This window comes from Salmo salar, chromosome 03, assembly GCF_965601325.2.
Source record: "Salmo salar chromosome 03, fSalSal1, whole genome shotgun sequence".
Lineage (NCBI taxonomy): Eukaryota > Metazoa > Chordata > Actinopteri > Salmoniformes > Salmonidae > Salmo > Salmo salar.
In genome coordinates this window covers 13,345,827-13,372,822 of record NC_138293.1, presented here as the reverse complement: position 1 = coordinate 13,372,822, position 26,996 = coordinate 13,345,827, and the positions used below count along the sequence as shown (strand labels likewise).

Sequence of the window (26,996 nt, the reverse complement as noted above, 5' to 3'; positions counted from 1 at the left end):
TTTGGCAGCTGTGGTGAATGAGTAGCGATTACGATAGAGGAAACCAAGTCTAGATTTAACCTTAGCCTGCAGCTTTGATATGTGCTGATTGAAGGCCAATGTACCTTCTAGCCATACTCCCAAGTACTCGAATGAGGTGATTACCTCAAGCTCTAAACCCTCAGAGGTAGTAATCACACTGTTGGGGAGAGGGGCATTCTTCTTACCAAACCACATTGTTTTGGAGATGTTCAGAACAAGGTTAAGGGCAGAGAAAGCTTGTTGGACTCTAACGCTTCAAAAACACCAACAGCGTCTTTGCATTTTGGTACACCAGAATTACATTCATTTCCAATGAAACGCTGCGTTTGCCCATCAGCATTCTGTTGCAGAGGCAGTTGCAGTGCATTCAGTGTGGTGCATACGTTGGATTTGTCAAACGTATGCCGTCAAACTGTATGCGTAGACAGCTTGACAGAAATGGTAGAAGGTGAATGTTGAACTTTTTTTGCATACATATTCAGATGACGATGTGTACTATTTTGCGCAATGACGCTGTCAGTGTGTTCGAAGCATAAGAAAGCTTTGTTGTAGAGCTTTTTATACAACATCCGGGGCTGAGTATAAGACTGTATCATCTGCATATAAATGGATGAGAGAGCTTCCTACTGCCTGAGTTTGTATTTTTTTATTTAAGAGGTGGATCAACTTAATATAGCGGAAAGATTGTTGCTTCCATCAATGTAATTGTCTGCATCATTTCCAATCCCCCATATCTTTTTTTGGTAAATATATATATCCATATACATACATACACTTACATACACATATGCATACATATACACATATTTAAATACACATACCTATATAGATATACATGCTTTTTTTGGAATATACCTTTATTATTTCCCGCAAACCCTACCACCCTTCCCCCAATTGGAGGAAACTAATAAACAATAACACTTCGGCTTCTACCTTCAGTTTATACATATTATACACCTTTTACAGACACAATCTATTTTACTATAGTTATATTTTCTTTGTTTTTAGTCCTTCCTCTAAGTCTGATGTCCATCCAGTTTGATTTCTATTTGTAACTGTGCTATTTCACAAAATTTCTGAACCTATATACATTTTACAGACCCCGTATGTTTTACATTGGTTATCTTGTTATTAGTCCCACCCTTCAGCTCCATTCAACCCCTCTCATCTATCTCTCAACACCACACATTTTGGATTTCTATTTGCCATCTATTTTTCAGCTGTGCTGTGATGCTTCACAAAAGTACTGAACCTTTCTATTCTCATAGTTTCTACAGATTGTAAATTAAAAATAATTTTTTTGCTAAAATAATTATTATATTATTGATTGATTGACTATGGCTTTTCAAATCACCCTGTATTGCTATCTGCAGCGTTAGTTCTAGGCAAATGTTGCAATTCTTCAGCCATTCCTGGACCTGTGACCAAAAACAAGCTACATATTGACAATACCAAAATAAATGATCTAATGACTCTGCCTCCTCACAGCAGAATCTGCAGAGCTGGGAAGATTGTATCCCCCATATATATAACATTCTATTGGTTGCAAGAATTTTGTATAGAAATTTAAATTGAAAAATTTGAAGTTTTGAATCTGGCGTTGTTTTGCGTATCAATTGATAAACCTTGTGCCATGGAATGGGTACATCGCAAATCTCTTCCCAACTATTTTGTAATTTATATGGCACAGCTGTCAGTTTTTTGCTCCTTAAATGAAATTGGTAAATGTTTTTATTTATCACACTTTTCTTTAACCATTTATGTTCTTTAATACAGGGCCGACATACAAGTTCCTTACTTTTTTTCCCCTTCTACTTGCCTCTTCCATTTTTGTGGTAATGCTGCAAATAGTTGGTTGTAATTTTGGGTAGAGCAGACATTTACATATGTCTGTGTTAGCTGCATGTGTGACATAACTCCACCAGTCCTATTTATGATATCATTCACTAAAATTATACCCTTTCTAAACATTTCTTTGAAAAAATATGTTTTTTTAATCAATTAGTATATTTGAGTTTAACCACAATATTTGTTGTATTATTTGTTCTGTCTTTTCAGGTGGATTAAACTGAAATTGCAACCAACTTTCTAAGGCTTGTTTAAAAAAATAACGATATTTTGGAGATTATTTCCCTTTCAAACAACAGAAAGTGAGCAGTTGTAATCTGAATAAAGGGGAAAAGGCCATTCTTGAACATAGGATGAGACATTCCTACCAGTTTACTAGAGAACCAGTTTGGATTTAAGTATAACTTTTGTATGACTGATGCCTTTAGTGAGAGGTCTAATGCTTTAATTCTTAATCATTTCTGCCCTCCGAATTCATATTTGTTATATAAATAGGCCCTTTAAATTTTGTCTGTCTTGCCATTCCAAATAAAATTGAATATTTTTTGTTCATATAATTTAAAAAGCAGGTCACTAGGTGTAGGCAAAACCAAAAGCAAATAGTTAAACTGTGATATGACTAAAGAGTTAATCAGGGTGATTTTTCCACAAATAGACAGGTATTTTCCTTTCCATGGTAGCAAGATCTTATCTATTTTTGCTAACTTTCTATAAAAATTTATTGGAGTAAGATCACTTCTTTCTTTTGGGATTTGTATACCGAGTATGTCCACATCTCCATCAGACCATTTAATTGGTAAACTACATGGTAATGTAAAATTAGCATTTTTTAGTGATCCATCATAATTTGGTTTTAATCCAGAGAGAATAGCAAACGTATCTAGATTTTCTATGAGGCCATGGAGAGATTATAATTGTGGTTTTAAAAGAAAACATGAATCATCAGCGTACAATGCCACCTTAGTTTTTAAGCCACGGATTTCTAATCCCTTGATATTATTGTTTGATCTAATTTTAACAGCTAACATTTCGATGGCAATAATAAATAGATATGCCGATAGTGGACAACCTTGTTTTACTCCTCAAGATAGTTTAACATTTTCTGAGTTCTACCCAATATCTACTATTTTACACCTAGGGTTACGATACATAACTTCAACCAACTTTATAAGAGATTCCCCAAAATTGAAATATTCTAGGCATTTATATATAAACTCCAGTCGTACTTTATCAAAAGCCTTTTCAAAATCAGCTATGAAAACCAGGCCTGATGTCCCCGATATTTCATAGTATTCTATTGATTCCAGTACTTGTTTTATATTATGTCCAATGTATCGTCCATGTAAAAAACCTGTCTGATTAGGATGAATAATATCTGACAATACTTTTTTAATTCTGTACGCCAAGCATTTAGCTAGGATTTTTACATCACAACACTGAAGTGTAAGAGGTCTCCAGTTTTTTAAATGGACTGGATCTTTATATATACCACTTGGGTCCTGTTTCAGTAATAATGATATCAGACCTTCTTGTTGCGTGTCTGATAATCTACCATTTATATAGGAGTGGTTAAAACATGCTAATAATGGTCCTCTAAGTATATCAAAAAAAGTTTTGTTTACTTCCACTGGTATGCCATCCAGCCCTGGAGTTTTCCCAGCCTTAAAGGCTTTAATTGCATTAAGAAGTTCCTCCTCTGTAATTTGGCCTTCACATGAGTCTTTCTGTACAGCTGTTAATTTTACATTATAATTAGGAAACAAATCTATACAATTAGCTTCAGTTAGTGAAGATGGAGGAGACTGAAACAAAAAAATATTCTTAAAGTACTTTACTTCCTCTCTCAAAATATCATTCGGTGAATCATGCGTAACTCCATCATTTGTAACAAGTTTCGATACATTTTTTTTGGTAGCATTTCTATATTGAAGATTGAAAAATTATTTGGTGCATTTTACCCCATATTCTATCCAGTTCGCTTTATTTATATAATATACACTGCTCAAAAAAATAAAGGGAACACTTAAACAACACAATGTAACTCAGCAACACCGATTGACAATAAATTTCACATGCTGTTAAGCAAATGGAATAGACAACAGGTGGAAATTATAGGCAATTAGCAAGACACCCCCAATAAAGGAGTGGTTCTGCAGGTGGGGACCACAGACCACTTCTCAGTTCCTATGCTTCCTGGCTGATGTTTTGGTCACTTTTGAATGCTGGCGGTGCTTCCACTCTAGTGGTAGCATGAGACGGAGTCTACAACCCACACAAGTGGCTCAGGTAGTGCAGCTCATCCAGGATGGCACATCAATGCGAGCTGTGGCAAGAAGGTTTGCTGTGTATGTCAGCGTAGTGTCCAGAGCATGGAGGCGCTACCAGGAGACAGGCCAGTACATCAGGAGACGTGGAGGAGGCCGTAGGAGGGCAACAACCCAGCAGCAGGACCGCTACCTCCGCCTTTGTGCAAGGAGGAGCAGGAGAAGCACTGCCAGAGCCCTGCAAAATGACCTCCAGCAGGCCACAAATGTGCATGTGTCTGCTCAAACGGTCAGAAACAGACTCCATGAGGGTGGTATGAGGGCCCGACGTCCACAGGTGGGGGTTGTGCTTACAGCCCAACACCGTGCAGGACGTTTGGCATTTGCCAGAGAACACCAAGATTGGCAAATTCGCCACTTACGCCCTGTGCTCTTCACAGATGAAAGCAGGTTCACACTGAGCACGTGACAGACATGACAGAGTCTGGAGACGCCGTGGAGAACGTTCTGCTGCCTGCAACATCCTCCAGCATGACCGGTTTGGCGGTGGGTCAGTCATGGTGTGGGGTGGCATTTCTTTGGGGGGCCGCACAGCCCTCCATGTGCTCGCCAGAGGTAGCCTGACTGCCATTAGGTACCGAGATGAGATCCTCAGACCCCTTGTGAGACCATATGCTGGTGCGGTTGGCCCTGGGTTCCTCCTAATGCAAGACAATGCTAGACCTCATGTGGCTGGAGTGTGTCAGCAGTTCCTGCAAGAGGAAGGCATTGATGCTATGGACTGGCCAGCCCGTTCCCCAGACCTGAATCCAATTGAGCACATCTGTGACATCATGTCTCGCTCCATCCACCAACGCCACGTTGCACCACAGACTGTCCAGGAGTTGGTGGATGCTTTAGTCCAGGTCTGGGAGGAGATCCCTCAGGAGACCATCCGCCACCTCATCAGGAGCATGCCCAGGCGTTGTAGGGAGGTCATACAGGCACGTGGAGGCCACCACACACTACTGAGTTTCATTTTGACTTGTTTCAAGGACATTACATCAAAGTTGGATCAGCCTGTAGTGTGGTTTTCCACTTTAATTTTGAGTGTGACTCCAAATCCAGACCTCCATGGGTTGATAAATTGGATTTCCATTGATTATTTTTGTGTGATTTTGTTGTCAGCACATTCAACTATGTAAAGAAAAAAGTATTTAATAAGATTATTTCTTTCATTCAGATCTAGGATGTGTTGTTTAAGTGTTCCCTTTATTTTTTTGAGTAGTATATTACACTGGATCTTTCTTGAATAAGTTCCTCCATTTCTTTTTGTTTTTCCTCTAACTTATTCTGTGCCTCTATGGTACAGTTTTTATTGCTATCTAACTATACTGTTAGACCTTCAATTTCCTTTGTTAATATGGACTCTTGATCTAAATTGCTTTTGTTTTATCGATGAGTACTGACTTGCATGGCCTCTAAAGGCACATTTAAAAGTGTCCCATACAATAAGGGGATCTGCTGTACCTATGTTATGTCTGAAAAAGTCAGTTATAAATGATTCTGTCCTAGTTATAAACAATGTATCATCTAGTAGGCTTTGATTAAATGTCCAATATCCTCGCCCATGTGGAAATTCTGTAAAAGTAATATATATGCCAATTATGTGATGATCCGACCACATTCTGTCCCCTATCAACACTTTTTAAACTTTTGATGCCAGAGAGAATGGCATAAGAAAGTAGTCAAGACAACTAGCTTGATTAAGCCTCCACCATGTATATCTCACTAGGTCAGGGTATTTAAGTCTCCATATATCCACTAATTCCAATATATCCATGACATTCCTGATTTCCTTAAGTGCCTGAGGGTGATAGTTTGTAGTGTGATTTCCTTTGCGGTCCATAGAGGTATTTAAGACCGTATTAAAATCTCCCACCATAATAATAGAGTCTAGTGTTGCTTGTAGAGTTGATAAATTCTTATATATATTTTCAAAGAAGCTTGGATCATCATTATTTTGACCGTATAGGTTAATAAGCCATATCTGTTTATTGTCCAATAACATATTTAAAATAATCCATCTACCTTGATGATCTGTTCGGACAATTTGCACATTTGGATCAAAATTACTGTTAATTAAAACCATCACCCCTTTTGAATTTCTTTGCCCATGGGAGAAATATATTTTGCACCCCAGTCCTTTTTCCACAAAACTTCATCAAAAATTGTTGAATGAGTTTCCTGTAAACAATAGATATTATATTCCTTCTCTTTTAGCCAGGTAAATACTGATTGTATTTTCTTATTATCTGCTAAGCCATTACAATTGTAACTGGCTATACTTATTTCACCACTTACCATAATGAGACACAACTGTCAATTCTATTTCTTAAAATCTATGTTTGTAAACGTACCATTAAAAAGTAACATGATGATTGAGTGTCTATATAGCTGTACCATGATGTCTGCATTGCTACTAAGTAAACCTCCAATTGGTCCCCACTATTCCACCCACTAAAAGCCCTCCTCATCCCGAGTTGGGTTGTCATCCCTATGCCCGGCAGACCACCCCCGACCACCCCCCCCGATCCCATAGCCCCGGAGAGATCGGGACCCATCCTTCGAAAAGAGCACACAGTGCCACCCACAGAACAGAAGCAGATCAACCACCAAATGCACTTCCATCGCCCTCACCTCGATTTGTATTATATATAGCCATCTATATTTTAAAAACCCTGTTTCTTATTTTCCATAATTAGCTATTAATATTTGTAGTAATGTAGGCAATTTATGCAAAGGATTTTACCTCTCACCAGTCTCGCCATTACCAAAATTACATTATTGCAAGCAATTATTATATTAGCGAACAATTATTGTGAATCATCCTATATTGTCCCTAACATCTTTTACTCTCAAAAGTTGTGGGATATACACACACCCCCACACACACTCATACACACTCAACCCTTTTCCCCCACAACAACCATAGGCTCACATTCTCAACAGTTGCACCATCCCAGAGCCCAACTCAAGAAAGGTCTTGATTTAAGAATGCATATACAGTTGCAGCTGTATGAGAAGGCCTGCAAGACTGTGTAAAAAAATAATGGGCAGAAATGGAGAGATTTTATTAACCATTGTCATGTCCTAGATGATGAAGGTCAAATGTACACCTTTTCCATGAAACACCCACAACACGGTCCTCCATATAGATCATATTCCCAAGCATCTCCATGCAGTCAGACTTTGATTTTGTGCCACCAGGGCCACAATAATATACCCCCTCTCTGAATGTCCGGTGTGACCCCACCCCATGGGTTACTGCAGCTAGTGACTAAGCTATGTTGTTGATGTAAATTAAGAAGAGGGTGGGGCCTAGGATCAAGCCTTGGGATACTCCCTATGGGGTACTCCCTATGATCATATGCTATCCATTCATGCTTTTTATATGTTCTATTTATATACGTAAACTAACCAACGAAATCAAGCCACACCCGGCCATGATTATAGACACCTGTGTGTCCTTTGGAACTATATAAACTAGTGACCTGCAGTGTTTGTCATTATACCCTGATGAAGACAACTTGTCTGTCGAAACGTTGGTTAATAGGTTATAACATCTGAGCTCCTAGAGTGTGAGGCTCTCCTTTTCTTTTTTTAAGGGCCATGACAATACCAGTAAGAGGAACCTACCTGTGTTTCTGACTAACAACAGAGAAGGACTGTCTATCTTAGACATGGAAGGAGATGACTCCGCCTAGTTAGACATGGAAGGAGATGACTCCGCCCAGTCGGAAGGTATAAAGATGTGCTTGTGTGACTTGTATGTTGTCTTTGCAGCTGTATGACCCTGTGGGTGAATAAACTTGGTCTGAGCTTTTCCTGGTCGTCCCTTTGAGTTTTTACTCTTTTTGTTAAGAACCTAACAGACTGAAATCAGAAGCAGAGGCACATTGGCTAAGAAAAACTTCCTAGATGGAAAGAAAACCTCAAGGAACCCAGCAACGCATCTATTAGAATAGAAAACATGCTAAACTCTTCGTTCTTTTGTTAAAGGGACAGCGTTCACTTGATGTAGTCGAGTGTATTTGGTTCATATTATTTTCTATAGTAGCAGCATGTCTATGTCCATGCTACACATGATGCTTTTGAAGAAAATGCTGCACAGCTGCATCAAGTGAGCACTAACCTGTGGAATGCCAAACAACTCTATCAACCATCTTCATCAGACAGGACACACATGGCATATTCATTTTCAAACATATTTCATACAAGGGTTGTGTCTCCAGTGGCTCTTGTTTACTTCAGTGAATCATAGTTGAATTAGAGGAGTGGAATACACCAAATAAACAGATCTGGGACCAGGCTAGATAATTCTGACAATGGCAATAGGAGTGGGCTACACAGCATAAACAGATCTGGGACCAGGCTAGATCATTCTGAAAATGGCAATAGGAGTGGGCTACACAGCATAAACAGATCTGGGACCAGGCTAGATAATTCTGACAATGGCAATAGGAGTGGGCTACACAGCATAAACAGATCTGGGACCAGGCTAGATAATTCTGACAATGGCAATAGGAGGGGGCTACACAGTATAAACAGATCTGGGACCAGGCTATAAAACAGTGCCTTACCCTTTCGTAGTACTTAATCTCGTAATCTAGGATAACCCCGTTGGGTTTCTCTGGGGGCAGCCAGGACAGGCTGAGTGTGTCTGATGTTGACTTCATCAGGTGCACTGTGGGTATTGCTGACGGTGCTGTGATTGGACAATAAAAACAGGGGGACGTTAATAAAATAAAAAAATAAAGCTTTCATGTCAAACATGTTAAGAGTATTTCTGTTCCACTCTATACATGAAATTAGCAAAAATGTACACGCTCTTCATTTAGCATTGTATACGATTATCTCACTTCTTACCATGACATTTATCTGTGCCTTCTACGTGACATTTCAGTTTATTAATTTGGTATTAAACTGTAATGACACATACTGAGTCCATAAACTCAGGCAAAGCATCAGTACTGATCACAAGATGAGGCAGTAAAAGTAAGTGCCACTGTAAGATGCAGCTAGCCTGAGTTGAGAGGTAAACTTGAGTGGTGATGTTAAGTGGTAGCTAGCTACTGTACTTACAGTGGTGACCTTGAGTGTCGTGGGGTGAGGTGATAGTGAGTGCTGATATCAAGTATTAATGTTGAGTGCAGCTAACGTTAAGTGCCGGCGTCCAGCGCTATGGCAATACTTACCGGCCTGGTTGGTGGTGATGTTGACGGTGGCGTAGCGCGGTGCGCCGGGGCTCTTCCCAGAGACGCCGTTGACCGCCTGGATCTCAAAGCTGTAGCGGGTATGAGCCTGCAGGTTCCTCATTACCACCTTCTTCTGGGTCAGGCCCAGTCGGCGCGGCGATATGTCGACGTTGTCGTCACAGCGCGTGCATGGGCTCCGGTCGTGCAGACACTTCTTGCACACCACGTTGTAGATGACGTCATCCCGTCCGCCAGTGTCCAGCGGCTCTTCCCACTCCAGGGAGATGGAAGTCTCGTTCACGGTGGAGATTACGTTTTTAGGTGGCGAGGGCATAGCTGCATAGAAACACCACAGCCGTGTTAATGGTACCCTCTGAACACTGTTTATAGAGGCTAATACAGTAGAACCTCACTTTTATAACCTCACTATTAAAACCCTACTCTTAGAACCCCACTGTTAGAACCATAATCTTAGAACCCCGCTCTTAGAACCCCACTCTTAGAACCTCACTCTTAGAACCCCCACTCTTAGAACCCCCACTCTTAGAACCCACTATTGACGGGGTAAATGATTTAGTTTATGATTAGCTTACTGAGATAGCCATTAGTCCATTAGTGCTTATCTTCCTGTGCCCATACAGTTCACTGTTCTGTTTCTGCTGGGGAAATATGACCTCCAGCACATAATTAAACAAATAGTCAACTTCATTCTTATTATATATGCCATATTCTTTCCATGCGTGACTTCAACATTATAGTTCATGGAACTTAAATCAGTACCCATTAATTACCAATGGGAGTTCATTCCATTAAAGTAGAAATAAATAGCGGTATTCATATAGAGAATAGAAACCACATCCATGCCATGCATGACTTAAACATTGCTATTCACAAACATTACCCTTCATGAAACATTGATTCAATACCCATGAAATAGAAAATATCTGAATTTCAATGCTTGTATCTATGGCACAGTGGTGGTGCATGATATATCCATGGGCCCGTGTTACTCAAAAAAGACGAGTTCTTTAAATAAGAATTGTATGAAATTGGGTGAGGTGTGATAACTGCTACGGGGGTCAACTGGTGCAGCAAGAAGAAGGTTCCTTTCATCCAATAATCTAACACAACCCCTCTCTAAGGCTGATGGGTAATCTATCCCCAACCCCTCTCTAAGGCTGAAGGGTAATCTATTCCCAACCCCTCTCTAAGGCTGATGGGTAATCTATCCCCAACACCTCTCTAAGGCTGAAGGGTAATCTATCCCCAACCCCTCTCTAAGGCTGATGGGTAATCTATCCCCAACCCCTCTCTAAGGCTGATGGGTAATCTATCCCCAACCCCTCTCTAAGGCTGAAAGGTAATCTATCCCCAACCCCTCTCTAAGGCTGATGGGTAATATATCCCCAACCCCTCTCTAAGGCTGAAAGGTAATCTATCCCCAACCCCTCTCTAAGGCTGATGGGTAATCTATCCCCAACCCCTCTCTAAGGCTGAAGGGTAATCTATCCCCAACCCCTCTCTAAGGCTGAAGGGTAATCTATCCCCAACCCCTCTCTAAGGCTGAAGGGTAATCTATCCCCAACCCCTCTCTAAGGCTGAAGGGTAATCTATCCCCAACCCCTCTCTAAAGCTGATGGGTAATCTATCCCCAACCCCTCTCTAAGGCTGAAAGGTAATCTATCCCCAACCCCTCTCTAAGGCTGAAAGGTAATCTATCCCCAACCCCTCTCTAAGGCTGAAGGGTAATCTATCCCCAACCCCTCTCTAAGGCTGAAGGGTAATCTATCCCCAACCCCTCTCTAAGGCTGAAAGGTAATCTATCCCCAACCCCTCTCTAAGGCTGATGGGTAATCTATCCCCAACCCCTCTCTAAGGCTGAAGGGTAATCTATCCCCAACCCCTCTCTAAGGCTGAAAGGTAATCTATCCCCAACCCCTCTCTAAAGCTGATGGGTAATCTATCCCCAACCCCTCTCTAAGGCTGAAAGGTAATCTATCCCCAACCCCTCTCTAAGGCTGAAGGGTAATCTATCCCCAACCCCTCTCTAAGGCTGAAGGGTAATCTATCACCAACCCCTCTCTAAGGCTGAATGGTAATCTATCCCCAACCCCTCTCTAAGGCTGAAGGGTAATCTATCACCAACCCCTCTCTAAGGCTGAAGGGAAATCTATTTCCAACCCCTCTCTAAGGCTGAAAGATAATCTATCTCCAACCCCTCTCTAAGGCTGATGGGTAATCTATCCCCAACCCCTCTCTAAGGCTGAAAGGTAATCTATCCCCAACCCCTCTCTAAGGCTGAAGGGAAATCTATCCCCAACCCCTCTCTAAGGCTGAAAGGTAATCTATCCCCAACCCCTCTCTAAGGCTGAAGGGAAATCTATCCCCAACCCCTCTCTAAGGCTGATGGGTAATCTAACTGAACCCCTCTCTAAGGCTGATGGGTAATCTAACCGAAACCCTCTCTAAGGCTTAAGGGTAATCTAACCGAATCCCTCTAAGGCTGATGAGCAATCTAACCGAACCCCTCTCTAAGGCTGATGGGTAATCTAAACGAACCCCTCTCTAAGGTTTAAGGGTAATCTAACCGAACCCCTCTCTAAGGTTTAAGGGTAATCTAACCGAACCCCCTCTCTAAGGCTGATGAGCAATCTAACCCCTCTCTCTCTAAGCATATTCAGACAACAACACTTCTGCAGCAGCACACGGTAAGAAGATAGAAATGCTTTCAGGGTGTCTCAGTTCACACATCTCAACCAGCTCAGTTCAGCTCCTCTGCCTGTTCACCCTGAGTGGAGTGTGTTTTCCCCCATGCTCTGTCCTATCCAATTAGACTGACACAGTTTGGAGTATGGCCTGATCTAATTGGGCACAAAGTCTGAAACGTTGGGCTCCCACAGAGAGCCGGAGGTGGCCCAAGCTGAGCTCTATAGTACGTCACCCTCGGTCCCTTGCAAAACATGAGCTACGTGGACTGGCACAAGCTCTGACAGGCTACAGGGGAAGTATGGAGCCCAAATGACCTGAGGATTTTTATTTTACATTTATTTAACTAGGCAAGTCAGTTAAGAACAAATTCTTATTTACAATGACAGCCTACTGGGGAACACTGGGTTAACTGCCTTGTTCAGGGGTAGAACAACAGATTTTTTAGCTTGACAGCTCGGGGATTCAATCCAGCAACCTTTCAGTTATTAGCCCAATGCTCTAACCACTAGGCTACCTGCCACCCCAAAATGTCACACTCGGAATTCTGGACAAGGAAAGTCGATTAAGAGTCATTTGGGCTCAGTCACATTCCATTAATGTCATGTCAGTGAAAAAGGGTATTGGTTGTTAGGCTATGTACCAATTATCTGACATCAACAAAGCTTTGTCTGTAGAAACAACCATATAGGCACTCAGTTTAACACTAAACCTACCTCTACTGACACATACACCCTAGTGCTTTTTGACACATATGGGCTGGTTTCCCAGACACAGATTAAGGAAATAGCATGCTCAATGGGGAATCTCCATTCAGCATACACTTCAGTCCGTGACTTGACTAGTCTGTGTCCAGGAAAGAATCCCAAAGAATATCTACAGCCAATGACAACTGCTGAGAAAAAGCTAGGAGCTTGACTTACTGGTGCAGGCTGAGTCCGGAGAATCACTGTCGGCACGGTAGAAGCCATTTTGGCATGGGCAGATGTTGGCCCCCCTGGAGCTGCTGCGACTGTTGGGGGGGCAAGGGTAACATGAGGCCTCCCCATGTTTGTACTTGAATGACCCGGGGGTACATGCTATACAGGAAAGGCAGAAACGAAAGGGACAGACAGAACACTGTCAATGTCAATAAAGCACAAAACCAAACCAAGGTACGCCACACACAACTATCTCAGTCTGGCTGGGGTTGACATTTGTGACAACAACCTAACTCTTGGGATAGTTCTAGATGAGCGATAGAGAGGAGCTAGTCAGTCCAAATCCTTCAAACCATAATGTCATAATCTTTGTCTGGGTGGGGTTGAAACTCTTAACTCTTTATAAGGGGTATTTCTGTTAAAATCCTTCATACCCTCTCATTTTCATCATAACATACAAGGGATATCAATCTATCCCAGATAGGTCTAAGGATGACAGATAAATTGAGAGGGAATGATAAAGATGGAGGGACGACAGTTGATTGCTCCTGTCTGGCTAAGAGGGATGGAGGACGCTGTTGAGAGTTAGGATACACCTACATCAATCACACAGTGTCCATTTGGGGCTTAGAAGAACTCACTGTTTCAACACGTCATTCAAGAGGTGGTTCGGCATGCATACAAAGTAGCTTGATCATCAATCAAGTGCAACTATAGAGATACTGCCTTATAAGGTATTTTTTGTTTTAGACAGGCATTCTTTTGGGCAGCCCTTCTCGTTTGGGGGGGCCTATCCTCTATCAAGTCAATCTCCAACTTCATTAAAGGAGGTCCCGTGTGGCTCAGTTGTTAGAGCATTGCACTTGCCATGCCAGGGTTGTTAATTCAATTCCCATGGGGACCAGTACGAGAAAAAAAATGCTCCCTACTGTAAGTTGCTCTGGATAAGAGCATCTGCTAAATGACTAACATGTAATGTCATAAGAAAAGTTACCTGATAAACCAACGCAGGTCTCAACCTGAAATAGGATTAAGGGGATTTACACTAACGGTGCATTTACCCCAGTGTTTAACCCAAAAAGCTCAGACCTTTTGTTTTCCATCTACGTGGGCCGGCACCCGTGTCTCCCTGGCCATGGCTCCGACGGACCTGCTCACACTTGGGGCCAAAGCCAGGCCACTGATACTTTTCAGCTGGCATTTCCATAACAATAGCTAAATGTGAACTTTAAAACCTCACAAAGCAAGGGGTTTTGATTATGCAGAGGTTGTTGATCCTGTCCTCACTGTCAGCCCTAGTTATGGAAACACCATTTCCCCAGTAACATAAGGGTGTTTACACTAAATGCAGCATAAAAGGTTGCAAATAGCACTTAGGAGCTAGACTTTACTTTGACCTTTGTTCTTTAAGTGTGGTGTAAAACCGAGGCTCTGGCTAACATCTGTCTTATCAGTATGAGGGCTCATAAAAACCTGGCTGGCGAGGGTGTGATTAACTAGTCGGGCTAAGTGGTTTTCCAGTTTGAACTAGGCTCTGTCCTAATTCTCCGGAATGCCACTTTCAGTGACATTAGTGAACTTTAATGCTCCACATTCTAGCAACAACAAGAAACATGCAATAAATAGCCAAGTTAAGATAACAGGAAAATGTGTTTTAGCTCTCGTAACTCAACAAAGACCGCAGGTCCTGAAACACTCTTGAAACCCTTTAATCTGATTTATATTTGTCTTATTACACTCTGCATCATCGTTTTGTTTTGCTCTTTCTGGAGGAGAAGGGTTGTATCACCTGAAGGGTTGCATCACCTGAATCGCTTCATTTGTTAACCTCCTTTTGTTTGTGTCTTCTCTGATACTGGAAAGTTCTGTGGCCCTCACTGGCCTCTCTCTCTCTCTCTCCCTCTCTCTCTCTCTCTCTCTCTCTCTTTCTCCCTCTCTCTCTCCCTCTCTCAATTCCAATTCAATTCAATTTCAGGAAACATATGTTTACATTACCAAAGCAAGTGAAATAGATAATAAACAAAAGTCAAATAAACAACAAAAAATGAAGAGTAAACATCTCTCTCCCCTTCTTCCGCTTACTCCATACCCACTCCCTCCCTCCCATCGCCATCTCTCTCTCTCTAACCCCTTCCCTACACCCTCACCGTCCTTCTTTCTCTCTCTCACCCCCTCCCTACACCCTCACCGTCCTTCTTTCTGTCTCTCACCCCCTCCCTACACCCTCATCCTCCTTCTTTCTCTGTCTCACCCCCTCCCTACACCCTCACCGTCCTTCTTTCTCTCTCTCACCCCCTCCCTACACCCTCACCGTCCTTTTCTCTCTCTCACCCCCTCCCTACACCCTCACCGTCCTTCTTTCTCTCTCTCACCCCCTCCCTACACCCTCACCGTCCTTCTTTCTCTCTCTCACCCCCTCCCTACACCCTCACCGTCCTTCTTTCTCTCTCTCACCCCCTCCCTACACCCTCACCGTCCTTCTTTCTCTCTCTCACCCCCTCCCTACACCCTCACCGTCCTTCTTTCTCTCTCTCACCCCCTCCCTACACCCTCACCGTCCTTCTTTCTCTCTCTCACCCCCTCCCTACACCCTCACCGTCCTTTTCTCTCTCTCACCCCCTCCCTACACCCTCACCGTCCTTTTCTCTCTCTCACCCCCTCCCTACACCCTCACCGTCCTTTTCTCTCTCTCACCCCCTCCCTACACCCTCACCGTCCTTTTCTCTCTCTCACCCCCTCCCTACACCCTCACCGTCCTTCTTTCTCTCTCTCACCCCCTCCCTACACCCTCACCGTCCTTCTTTCTCTCTCTCACCCCCTCCCTACACTCTCATCGTCCTTTTCTCTCTCTCACCCCCTCCCTACACCCTCACCGTCCTTCTTTCTCTCTCACCCCCTCCCTACACCCTCACCGTCCTTCTTTCTCTCTCTCACCCCCTCCCTACACCCTCACTGTCCTTCTTTCTCTCTCTCACCCCCTCCCTACACCCTCATAGTCCTTCTCTTCTTCTCGTCCTCCCCCCTTTCTTATTTTCCTTCCCCCTCCCTCTCTCCCTCTTCCCACCACCTCCCTCCCTCCCTCCCTCTCTCCCTCTTCCCACCCCCTCCCTCCCTCCCTCCCTCCCTCCCTCCCTCCCTCCCTCCCTCCCTCCCTCCCTCCCTCCCTCCCTCTCTCTCGCTCTAGACTGAGGTAAGAGATTAAACATCCCTGTGATTAATGGTGAACGGTGGCAGTGTTGGCTCACGGTGGTCTGAGCGGTGTTAATGAGTGCAGCCGACTGTAGATGAACTAACGGTGGGGAGACCATAGAGGAAATGACACTTCCTCTTCCTCGCCACCACCGTGCCTGAAGCCTCTGGAGAGCCTTTTATCAGGCGTCGATGGCAGGCTTTTAACCTTGAGCCGCCAAATGGCGCTAAATTAGCTCTCTGGCTCGTTATTTACCATTCCTCATGCCCATGTAAAGACAGGAGAGGGGCGTGGAGGCTTCTCTTTCTTTCTCTGACCGCTCCTGATGTTGTCTTGGGCAATGGGAAATTCATGGCTCTATCTCTCAGTCCTTCTCTCTCTCCCTCTATGTGTCTCTCACTTTATCTTTCCTTCCCCCTCTCACAATATATCTCTCTCCCCCTCACAATCTCTTTCTCCTTTACAAACCCTCCAAAAAGATTCTCTCTCTCACAGTCTCTCTCTCTCTCCCTCCCTCCCACTATCTTGCTTTCTCGCCTCACTATCTTGTCCCCTTTCACTATCTCATTCTCACTTTGATTGCCCTCTCTCAATATTTGTATGCTGCTGCTCTCTGCAACAGCTCATTAATGCAAACTCTCCATCCTCCTTCACCCTTCATTCATATGCCACACAATACACACAGACAGGATGGTGTAGACTGTGACTTTCATTGGGCATTAAAAACAGGCTTTAGTTAAAAGTCAAAACAGTCGACTGTAGACTAAAGACTCACACTGGCACTGTGTGTCGGTCATGGCCGGCTCAAACCCTGGCATGCAGGTACAAGACCCCACGGGAACCATCCACTCCCCATCCCCGTTGCAGTACAGCTTCAGAGGGACGGACACCTCCTGTGCGTTGGACACACATGCCCCTGGGGCGATGACCAAGGAGGTGGCCTCGGCCCCTGTAGCCGTCTCAGGGAAGACGGCGAAGTTTGCGATGGTCGTCGAGCACTTCTTGAAGAAAACCTGCACGGATATCAAGGACATACAAGCCCCCAGGTCCTGGAAGGCTAGGTAGAAGCCGGCCTTGGAGAGAGGTCCGAAGCTTCGCACTTTGGTGTTGATCCTGCCTGCCACCAGAAGGAAAAAACTCTCATCGGGAGCGATGGTGTCCACCTTCACGTAAGGGTTCTCCCTCCACAAGGGACTACTTTCCGTGGCGGTGTCGCCGTCAGACTCGTAGTAGAAGAGGTTAAAAGTCTCCTTGCAGGAGCCAGGGATGTTGGGAATACTGGCGCAGTCGCGGACAGAGAACTTGAGCTCCACGTACACGCGCAGCACGCCTTTACGGGGGATGAAGTCCGTCCTCAGCCAGTTGTTCTGGTTGGGCGAGCGTACGTTGCACACCTGATACGTCCTTATGGGACTCATGGAGTCATCGTAGCCACTCACCTCCTCCCACTGCAGGAAAACAGAGACAAACACTGTAACTAGTGAAGAGAGAGAACTGTACACATTATCAGACATGGGTTCAAATAGTATTTTTCGATCAAAACCTAGCATTTGATTGAGCTTGCCTGGTGCAATGGAACCAATGGAATCATCCCAAAAGTGCACACCCCACCCAGCTGGCAATTCCAGGCTGGTTCCATCTTTCGCTCAAAGTCTTTGAAAGAAAACAAATACTATTTGAACCTAGGTCTGCTTATAACCATATTATCATTGCACAGAGAAGGCAGCAATCAGAAAGTCGTTCCTATGAAATAACTCATTTAGCAGGTGCTTCTATTGACATAGATTATAGGGCATGTCCTCAATGAGAACTACCTCATCTCATCACAAACAGTGTATTATCTGCTGAAGAGGCGATTCAAGCACAATCTCATCTTGCTGGTTGCATCACAGAGGTGTTATAGAGTATCTTTTAAGATTCAAGTGGAACATTTTCTAAGCCTACACCTCAAGTCACGAGGAGTATTTTTGCATGCTATGAAATGTGGTCGAGCAGTCAATAAATCATTTCACAGCACTTAGCTTCGACAGCGATGATATGGTTCTCTACAGTTGGGGAATAAACCATTTACATCAGTTCATATCAGCAGATCTTCTATATCAAAGACATTTGACATTATTACAATATAGGCATGACTACCTAAAGGAAATAGTCAAAGAGCCATCTATTTGAGGATTATATCTATAATTAACCATGATCCTAATTAACTGGGTTATTAACAGATTTTTGCCCAAGGAAATAATCATCTCCTCTAAGAAGTTCATCTTTTGATTCTAACAACTCAACCTGAATAATACATTTCCATTCTTAATTAGGGCTCCAGACATCGATCAATTCAACAGGAGGAACAGAATGCATAATTCAATATGGTGGAGCACGCACGCATACAATTTATTCCAAAACGATGGGTCCAGGATTCAGCATCGTACACCATAAATCAAGGGCAGCACACTGCCGTAATACCTCACAAATATGATAATTGCACCCGGCCAGAACGTATGGGCTTGTCACACATTTTGAAAGGGCCATCTTGCCCTTATGACGTATGGCTTGTAGGGGTGCAAAGACATTTGATGTGAGCCTGCAGAAAGGCTGGAGAAAGCTGGACTGCCTAAGATTGTTGCCATAGTAACGCATCGTTTCCATTGACTGACTTTGCGCTCACGTACCAAAGACAAATTACACTGCCCTGGAGTGGGGGAGGTCTATCAAGCTGTTAGCCTGGGGGTCAAATTCATGTTGTTTTATTTTCTCATCATTCCTACGGGGGATATCATCATCTGAAACATTCCTTCCCTTCTGTAATTTGCCTATGTGTTTCTTCCACCTTAAGAGATATATTTCCACACTCTACAGCTGGTGTTGCTTGCAGACGTGTTTGGATCTGTTTGGGTCTGTGTGGGTCTGTTTGGGTCTGTTTGGGTCTGTGTGGGTCTGTTTGGGTCTGTGTGGGTCTGTTTGGGGTCTGTGTGGGTCTGTGTGGGTCTGTTTGGGTCTGTGTGGGTCTGTGTGGGTCTGTTTGGGTCTGTGTGGGGTCTGTTTGGGTCTGTGTGGGTCTGTTTGGGTCTGTGTGGGTCTGTGTGGGTCTGTGTGGGTCTGTGTACCCAATATGACTATGCAGCTGGGTTTCCTCTTTTTGGACTATTTTGGTGATTTGTGTTTTGGACTATTTTTGGGAATCCTGATATACGAGAAACTTTGCTTAAATTTCAAACTTAAAGGTGTATGTTTATCATTTGTTTTTAGCAACCAAGAAAACAAACAGAGGTATAAAACAGTGGGAGGTACGTCGTATAAGTCCGGGGGAGATCTATTAACTAGCAGATGGAACAAACGCTGTGGAATACTGCAGGAACACAAGTCAAGGTTTAAATTCTCTACCACAAATACACACACACACACAGACTCACCCCACTCTCCGGAAACGTGGTCCAGGACAGTTCTGTGGTTGCCCACTTGCTGTCCATTAGTGTTTCTGTAAATCAAGAACAAGAGGGTTAGTTAAACTAAGTATTAAGAGGTGGTTTATGGGAAATAAAAATATAGCACAAAACAAAAAAGCCCACACAGATGCCTATTATTAACTTAATGAAATATTTTCTGTATTTTCATTCTATTCATTTCTGTGGTCTTGACATCAACTCCACACACACAGACGCACAGACACAGAAAAGGACTGAATACATAAATAATCTGTAATCATGACACAACTGTTATCACACATAAAGTTCCATCAAATAGAAATAAGATTATAGAAGAAAAAACCTGTCAGCCTTTGATAGAATTGGAAATACAGAAATGGGCAAAAATGCCCCATCCTCTAGGAGGGAGAACTCATCTTGACCGGATTTGAAAGCTTTACTGCTAAACGATATCGCAATCAATCACAAAGCACTCCGAGACCCAGCCATAGTGGATTCCCCAGAGTATTGACCTTGTATTATACAGGTCATTGTGAAAGAATCAGGAGAGTTAAAGTCAGTTTGTTCCTGCCTAGCAACAAATGATACTAGTATCTTTTTTCTTTACACCTCTGTGTTTACGATGTCAGAACGAGGGATGAGGTTAAACAAATACAAGAAAAGAAAGTGTAAATGACTGGATCAGTAGACACTGTTGTCACCTGTCAAGCTGTGTGATGGTTGAGTGTAGGCCATTAAACCACACAAAAGGCGCCGTTAAAAGGCTATCTTCTTGATTATGAAGATTCAATTGTTTACTCAAATGCACCTCCAATTTACAGTTGTGTCAATGACATTGAATAGAAACTCAAGCATGAGGACTCCCTTATTTTCATGGTAGTTTGGACCTAGATTAGCTATAAATTGTCAAAGGTTATCTTCTTCATTCTAAGAATCAATCTAAACATTGAAATCTTTACTCAATGCAACTCCAATTTACAGATGTGTAAGGCCCATTACTACATTGTGTTGGGGATCTACATTTGCTACAAGGTGTGGGTACCACTTTATAATAAATTACATGAATAACATTATAGAAATGATTATAAATGTTATAAATTATTATGAATTGTAAGGCTTATAATGATTATAAAAAAGGTATTTATAGTTATTTTTATTAAGGTGTGCATGTTTGCTATTGTGTGTGTTGGATTACCCGTGGTTGACAAAGAGGAGAGTGAAGAGATACAACAGGTGTGTAGCTATGGCTGCTGCTCTACACATGATCAGATTACCATAGATGTGAGCTGGCCAGCAGCGGAAGCTTGAACACGGGTATTGAAATAAATGCCAATAACTGTTCATCAGTCCTGAGACAGCGAGAACATTGACTAGCTGTCTTCACGTTCAACAAGCGCCAAGCCCAAGTCCATCTATTTCAGGTTGCAGGTTATTTCTTGGATGTTAGAGCCTTTGCTTGAGGCAACATAAACTCTTCTCCAACTGAACTCTTCATAGACCTCATTGAGCCTTGCTATGGCTTACTTAACAGGGCTTTGCCTGAGAATTCCACCGCTCCTCGCAGTAGCACTCAAATAACATTTGTGTAGATTAGAGGTACTCTATCCACAGGCTTACCACATGAGTTAAATTCAGATTCCCAAGGTTTGACAGAAGGCTCAATACTAATTCAAACGTGCTTCAGCTGAGCATGAAGTCTTTTTTTTTTACTTGACCCCCGAAAGCTAGAATAGCGTCCCAAGTGTAAAACTCTCTACCTACCCCTTCGCCCTCCATGTACCATTTGAAGGTCTCACTTTGCTGCTATTACTCAAATCCGTCAAGATACTCTCCCATAAAACTACAGGCAGTGGTGATGCCTCCCCCAGGGCAAAAGAAAACAATGGAACTTACAGGATCGCCATCACCGCCCATGGTGTTTACTGTTTTAATTCACTGGAGCAAAATGCGTCAGTAACTCCTTACTCACTGCTCCTATTGGAGCACACAGGCTTATGTTTAATTCATTTTGTTGAGTTGGGAGGCTATGAAAGGAAGGCCGCTCCTCGTATTCAATTCATTTGACACGTACTTCCACAAATAGATGTCATATTTAAAGGCCTAACATCTCTCCACTGATTCTGTGCATAATCAGGTACATATAGATGGACATAGGCCATAACACATGGGTGTTTGGACTGGAAACGGAGCGGCAAATTCAGAGGTCGTAGGTCTACGGTTTGATTATTTTCGCTGGTCTCGCTAGATGAGTGCATCTTCTATCTCCATTCATCAATCAAATCAATCAAATGAAATTAGAAAGCCATTTTAACATCAGCCGATGTCATAAAGTGCTGTACAGAAACCCAGAAACCCCAAACAGCAAGCAATGCAGATGTAGGAGCACGGTGGCTAGGAAAAACTCCCTAGAAAGGCCAGAACCTAGGAAGAAACCTAGAGAGGAACCAGGCTCTGAGGGGTGGCCAGTCCTCTTCTGGCTATGCTGAGATGTTGAGATGTTATGTTCGATGCTTGATGAACCGCTTTAATCAACTCAAGCTGACCCTAATTCAACGTTCTCCTTCAGGCTATTTGCATATGCACATATGGTTCAATACACATGATTCATATTTACCTCTAATGTACAGAGAAGAGATAAGGAAAGCGTGCATTGATAAAGAGTGTGTTCTTCTGTAGTCATGCATATTTTTCGTCGCCTATTACGTCAGCTATTTTTATAGAATGTTAAGGTTTTCTGAGCAATTATGTAATTGCATTTATGTTCCAATACCATTGTGACTCAAAAACAGTACAGGTACACAACATTAATGTTAAAGGGGTTAGATATAAAGAAGATGACAGGGTCAATGTGTCACATTTCCATTGTATGGGTGACTAGGAGGCCAGAGCTTATTTCACCAGATTAACTCATGGACACACCCAAGGATGCAGTTGGACACTGCACTCAAATCCACAAAACAAATCAAAATTCAACTAACATACAATACTGGGGAGAAAAATCCTAAAGGAAACCAATGTGAAACTGCCAATTCAATTGTTCCATTAATTCCAAATCATCTCTTGGAATTAACTAAACATCACTAAACTTAACTCAAATGAATTGGATTAATTCTATGGATGGAAGTAATGGAAACCAACAGGCAACTGCCACTTTAAGAGCCAAATTCCAACTCATCTCCATCTTACTGACAACAGGGCATGGACCCCAACAGCCCTAAAACCCATAAGACACTCTAACCACTCTAACCTCAGCCCATCCCCAGAGGACAGACATTAGTTAACAACCCAGTGTTGAGTAACTCAAGTTGTTGGTCGGGGAGAAACTTGCTGATGAAAGGCCCAGTGGGACCAGCTAGGGAGGCTACGGCTACGGCTGCATTGATTTAGATGCTGACACCAGAATTAATGAGGGATAATACTGGCTGGCGTCCAGGAGAAGCAGATTGTACTCGGAGAAGGACAGGCAGGCAGGCAGGGAAAGACGGGGGATTTGGAGAGAAATATATAAAGGAGCTGGTATAGCCTAAATGAATTTGCCTTGGTTTACATTGGCTGGGCTTCACCCTGTAGAAATAACCTGGTCTCAGATCGGTTGTCCAACTCGCGTGACAATGTCTGACCATAGGCGTTGGTAAGACAGTGCCAAATGTGACAATGCCTATAGGTGATGGCAATACAGCACAAACAGATCTGGGACCAGGCTATTGATTGGCAAGCAACTGGGAGAGTATGAGCCTCTGGTAATTAGTCAGTTTGTTTTAGTTTCTGAAACGACTACATATCAGTGAAGCATTTTGAAAGGAAGCTTCAGGATTTAAATTGTTAGAGATATTGGCTTTTCCCTACAGAAAGGAAATGTACAGACTGCCGCTAAATCTTGTTACACTAAGCATGTAATGTGCATGTTGTAATGTGAGGCACCTATTTTGGAGTTATGCCAATTGACTATACAGATGTAGGATCTTAATTTGATCACTCTTTTGTTGCTGAGAATGCAAATTTGCAGTGTAGTCAAGGAATAAAAAGTTAATAATTTCCACTTTAAAATGTCAGACTTGATTTGCCCTAACAAAAAATGTATCATCCACCCACCCAAAAAATGTCCAATAATTAGAATCCACATAATATTTCAAATTTCCTGTTGTTGCAGGATTATTTTCCCGCTAGCAAACTAGCTCAAATTAAGATCAACCATCTGTATATGAAAACTACAACCTCCCCATCAGTGTAATCCCTTGTTTACTTTGTGAGAACTAATTACACCATAGGTTATATATATATATATATATATATATATATATATATTATATATATATATATATATATTCCGGACTCTGACATTCTGATATTTCTTCATTCCTTAATCTTTTGGATTTGTGTGTTCAGTTTTGTTATACTGCATTGTTGGAGCTAGAAACATAAGCATGTCGCTGCACCTGCGATAACATCTGTAAAATATGTGTACACGATACAATTTGATTTGGGTGTATTATACAGCATTAATCCTGAATGTCAAACTGAGCTGTTTTATGGGTTTGGTCAAGCAACCAAGCATAAGGACAGAAGGCCATCCTTAGCTTGTGGGTGTGACAACAGAGCAAAAGGTACTCGACAATAGCTACAGGGATGCAGTTGCAATGAAAGCATAGGAGTGTTACACATGGAGGACTGAGAATGCAAGGCATCCCTTTCCTTTGTAGGGAAAGCTATATCAAGGAACTGTGTGTGTGTGTGTGTGGTGTGTGTGTGTGTGTGTGTGTGTGTGTGTGTGTCTCACTGATCAGTTTGATAGAACAATCATGTGTGGCTCAACCACAACACAATACAACGGTGTGATACGAAACACGACGTATTGAATAATATTTGAATAGTATGAACATAAACGGTAACTTTGTATCCTAAACAATCGATCTACTCTATCAATTTTCAACTGTGGAACATTACAAGCGTTTTGGCAACCTTTTTTTATTTTAGATTATTACAGGTATCCTACAACCTGCAATCAAAATAATGAATGTCTTTATGAGCCATGCAATTGCCAAAATAAAGCTGCGCTTCATGATATTGTACAACGAATATTAATATTATTCTAACATAATTGTCATATTGGCATTTCATCGAGGCTTGGAAACATTATTTGGAACATCTACATACGTCAAAGAAAAGTCGTATAAAAGAGTGTAGTATATTACCATTCTTTTTACATACCTTCAACAGCTAATACCACGGGAAGCACAAAGCTGCACATCCACAGCAAGTAATCCATTGTCATAAACTAGGATCTTGCAACATGAATAAAGGCTTTGACTGGACCCTTCGGATGGTGCCACACAACATACACCACCTATAGCACTGGAGTCGATTAACGTTTTACACGTCTCTTGAATTAATATGATGAATAAAACCATCCCATTCCACTACATCCAGTCGAAAGCAGTATTAATCAAGCACTTTTTGTTTTTCATTCAAATCATCGGGCAAATCCACGAAGAGAATGGACAAAGCTTACGGAGCATTACAATGCGCTCTTTCTCTAACTGCTTTCTCGCGCTTTACCGATGCCAAATTGTTATCCAAACGCACAGATATGCCCTTTCACATTGCTCCAAAAATACAGCAAATCTTTTCTATCTAAAAACTAGATAATCCACTTCACTAAGTCGTTGTAGCTGTTGCTCCTCAAGGGGTGTGCATTGGAATGGCAATTGGGACATCCGAGACAGACCGGGGCTGGGGAGAGTACGGGACGGGTGGAAGGAGGGGGGTTCTGCCGTGCTCTGCGAACATGCAAGTCACACCCCTCCCGAGACGCAGAGAGAATCTCGTGCACTTTGGGGACCAGCATTAGAGATAAGACAAAACCCTTCTTGGTTGATGTGGTGGTTTTGTTCATTCAAGCCCCATTACCTGACTGAATCAACGTGCAATACAAAACGAACTGTGGATCGGTGACGAATGTCAATAACCAAGCCTTGTTTTGAAATGGATAGCTAGCGCCTCCCGCAGGTTATTGAGTGTCAAGGTTACTACTGTAGGCTAGCATGCTGTGGTTTTAATTACAGTTGACCTACTGTGATTTATTGAACTATTGCAACATAACTCATACTATCGGTAATCTGTTTTTCGTTAAAAAACTGAGGGATGGGGCTGGAGAAATGTAACCAATCTCAAATTCAATTCATAGACAGAACTATGGATGCAGACTGACCATCCATATGCACAAACAAAATATATGGGGGGTTGGAAATGATGCAGACAATTACATTGATGGAAGCCACAATCTATATGCAATATAATTTTTTTTTTACCATCCATGGTATCAAAATTATTGTTTTAACCATGTTTTGAGGCTATACCGTGTTTATTTACATTTAATTTGTTTAGAAACATTGGAGTAAAACAAGTTTATATTTTGGTTTCTGATGTTGAACTAAGCTCATGAGGCCTTTATAAATTATATTCTTCATGGGTACATATAATTAATTCACAAGTGCAAAACATTTATGTAGAAACTGCAGATTGCCTCTTTAAGAGATATCTTAAAAAAATAATGAAGAGTCATCATCATCATCATCACCACCATTATCATACTTCCTCAAAAGTTTTCTCCTTCTCATCATCCTCGTCATATCCTCTATTTCATAATTCTCTCTGGGTCATCCCCCTCTTCTCCATTACACTAGACCTCTTCCCGTTTGACTCTCCCCCAGCAGGGCACGGCACACATTAATCCCAGTGGTGTATGTAGGCAGCAGGGCACGGCACACATTAATCCCAGTGGTATATGTAGGCAGCAGGGCACGGCACACATTAATCCCAGTGGTGTATGTAGGCAGCAGGGCACGGCACACATTAATCCCAGTGGTCTATGTAGGCAGCAGGGCACGGCACACATTAATCCCAGTGGTGTATGTAGGCAGCAGGGCACGGCAAACATTAATCCCAGTGGTGTATGTAGGCAGTATTCAAACAAGGCTCCCCTTTAAAACGGCTATTTCAGCTGTCTGTATTTGTATTTATTATGGATCCCCATTAGCTCCTGCCTTGGCAGCAGCTTCTCTTCTCTGGGTGCAGCAACATTAAGGCAGTTATACAATTGAAAAAACATTACAATACATTCACAACAGATTTCACAACACATTAAGTGTGTGCCCTCAGGCCATTACTCTACTACCACATATCTACAACACAAAATCCATGTGTACGTGTGTGTATAGTGTGTATGTTATCATGTGTGTGTGTACGCACTGCATCTCAGTGCAAGTAGGCGTCACTACAGACCCTGGTTCGATTCCAGGCTGTATCACAACCGGCCGTGTTTGGGAGTCCCATAGGGCAGCACACAATTGGCCCAGCGTCGTTAGGGTTTGGCCGGGGTAGGTCGTCAT

General features: G+C 42.5%; 1 protein-coding gene across 2 annotated transcripts in view; it reads right to left on the bottom strand.

Annotated features, from left to right (window-relative positions):
- Positions 1-25,449, bottom strand: part of LOC106598805 (ephrin type-B receptor 3) — a 51,607-nt gene extending 26,158 nt beyond the window's left edge. For both annotated transcript variants that reach the window (XR_014391839.1, XM_014189812.3), the window contains exons 1-6: positions 24,817-25,449; positions 19,597-19,661; positions 16,962-17,634; positions 13,000-13,155; positions 9,371-9,706; positions 8,756-8,880 (exon numbers count right to left, since the gene is read on the bottom strand). Coding sequence is in view for 1 of the 2 variants with exons in the window: in XM_014189812.3 (XP_014045287.1) it covers positions 8,756-8,880; positions 9,371-9,706; positions 13,000-13,155; positions 16,962-17,634; positions 19,597-19,661; positions 24,817-24,880 (1,419 nt within the window). In the remaining variant the exon portion in view is untranslated. The remainder of the gene's footprint in view (positions 1-8,755; positions 8,881-9,370; positions 9,707-12,999; positions 13,156-16,961; positions 17,635-19,596; positions 19,662-24,816) is intronic.
- Positions 25,450-26,996: the final 1,547 nt, after the last annotated feature.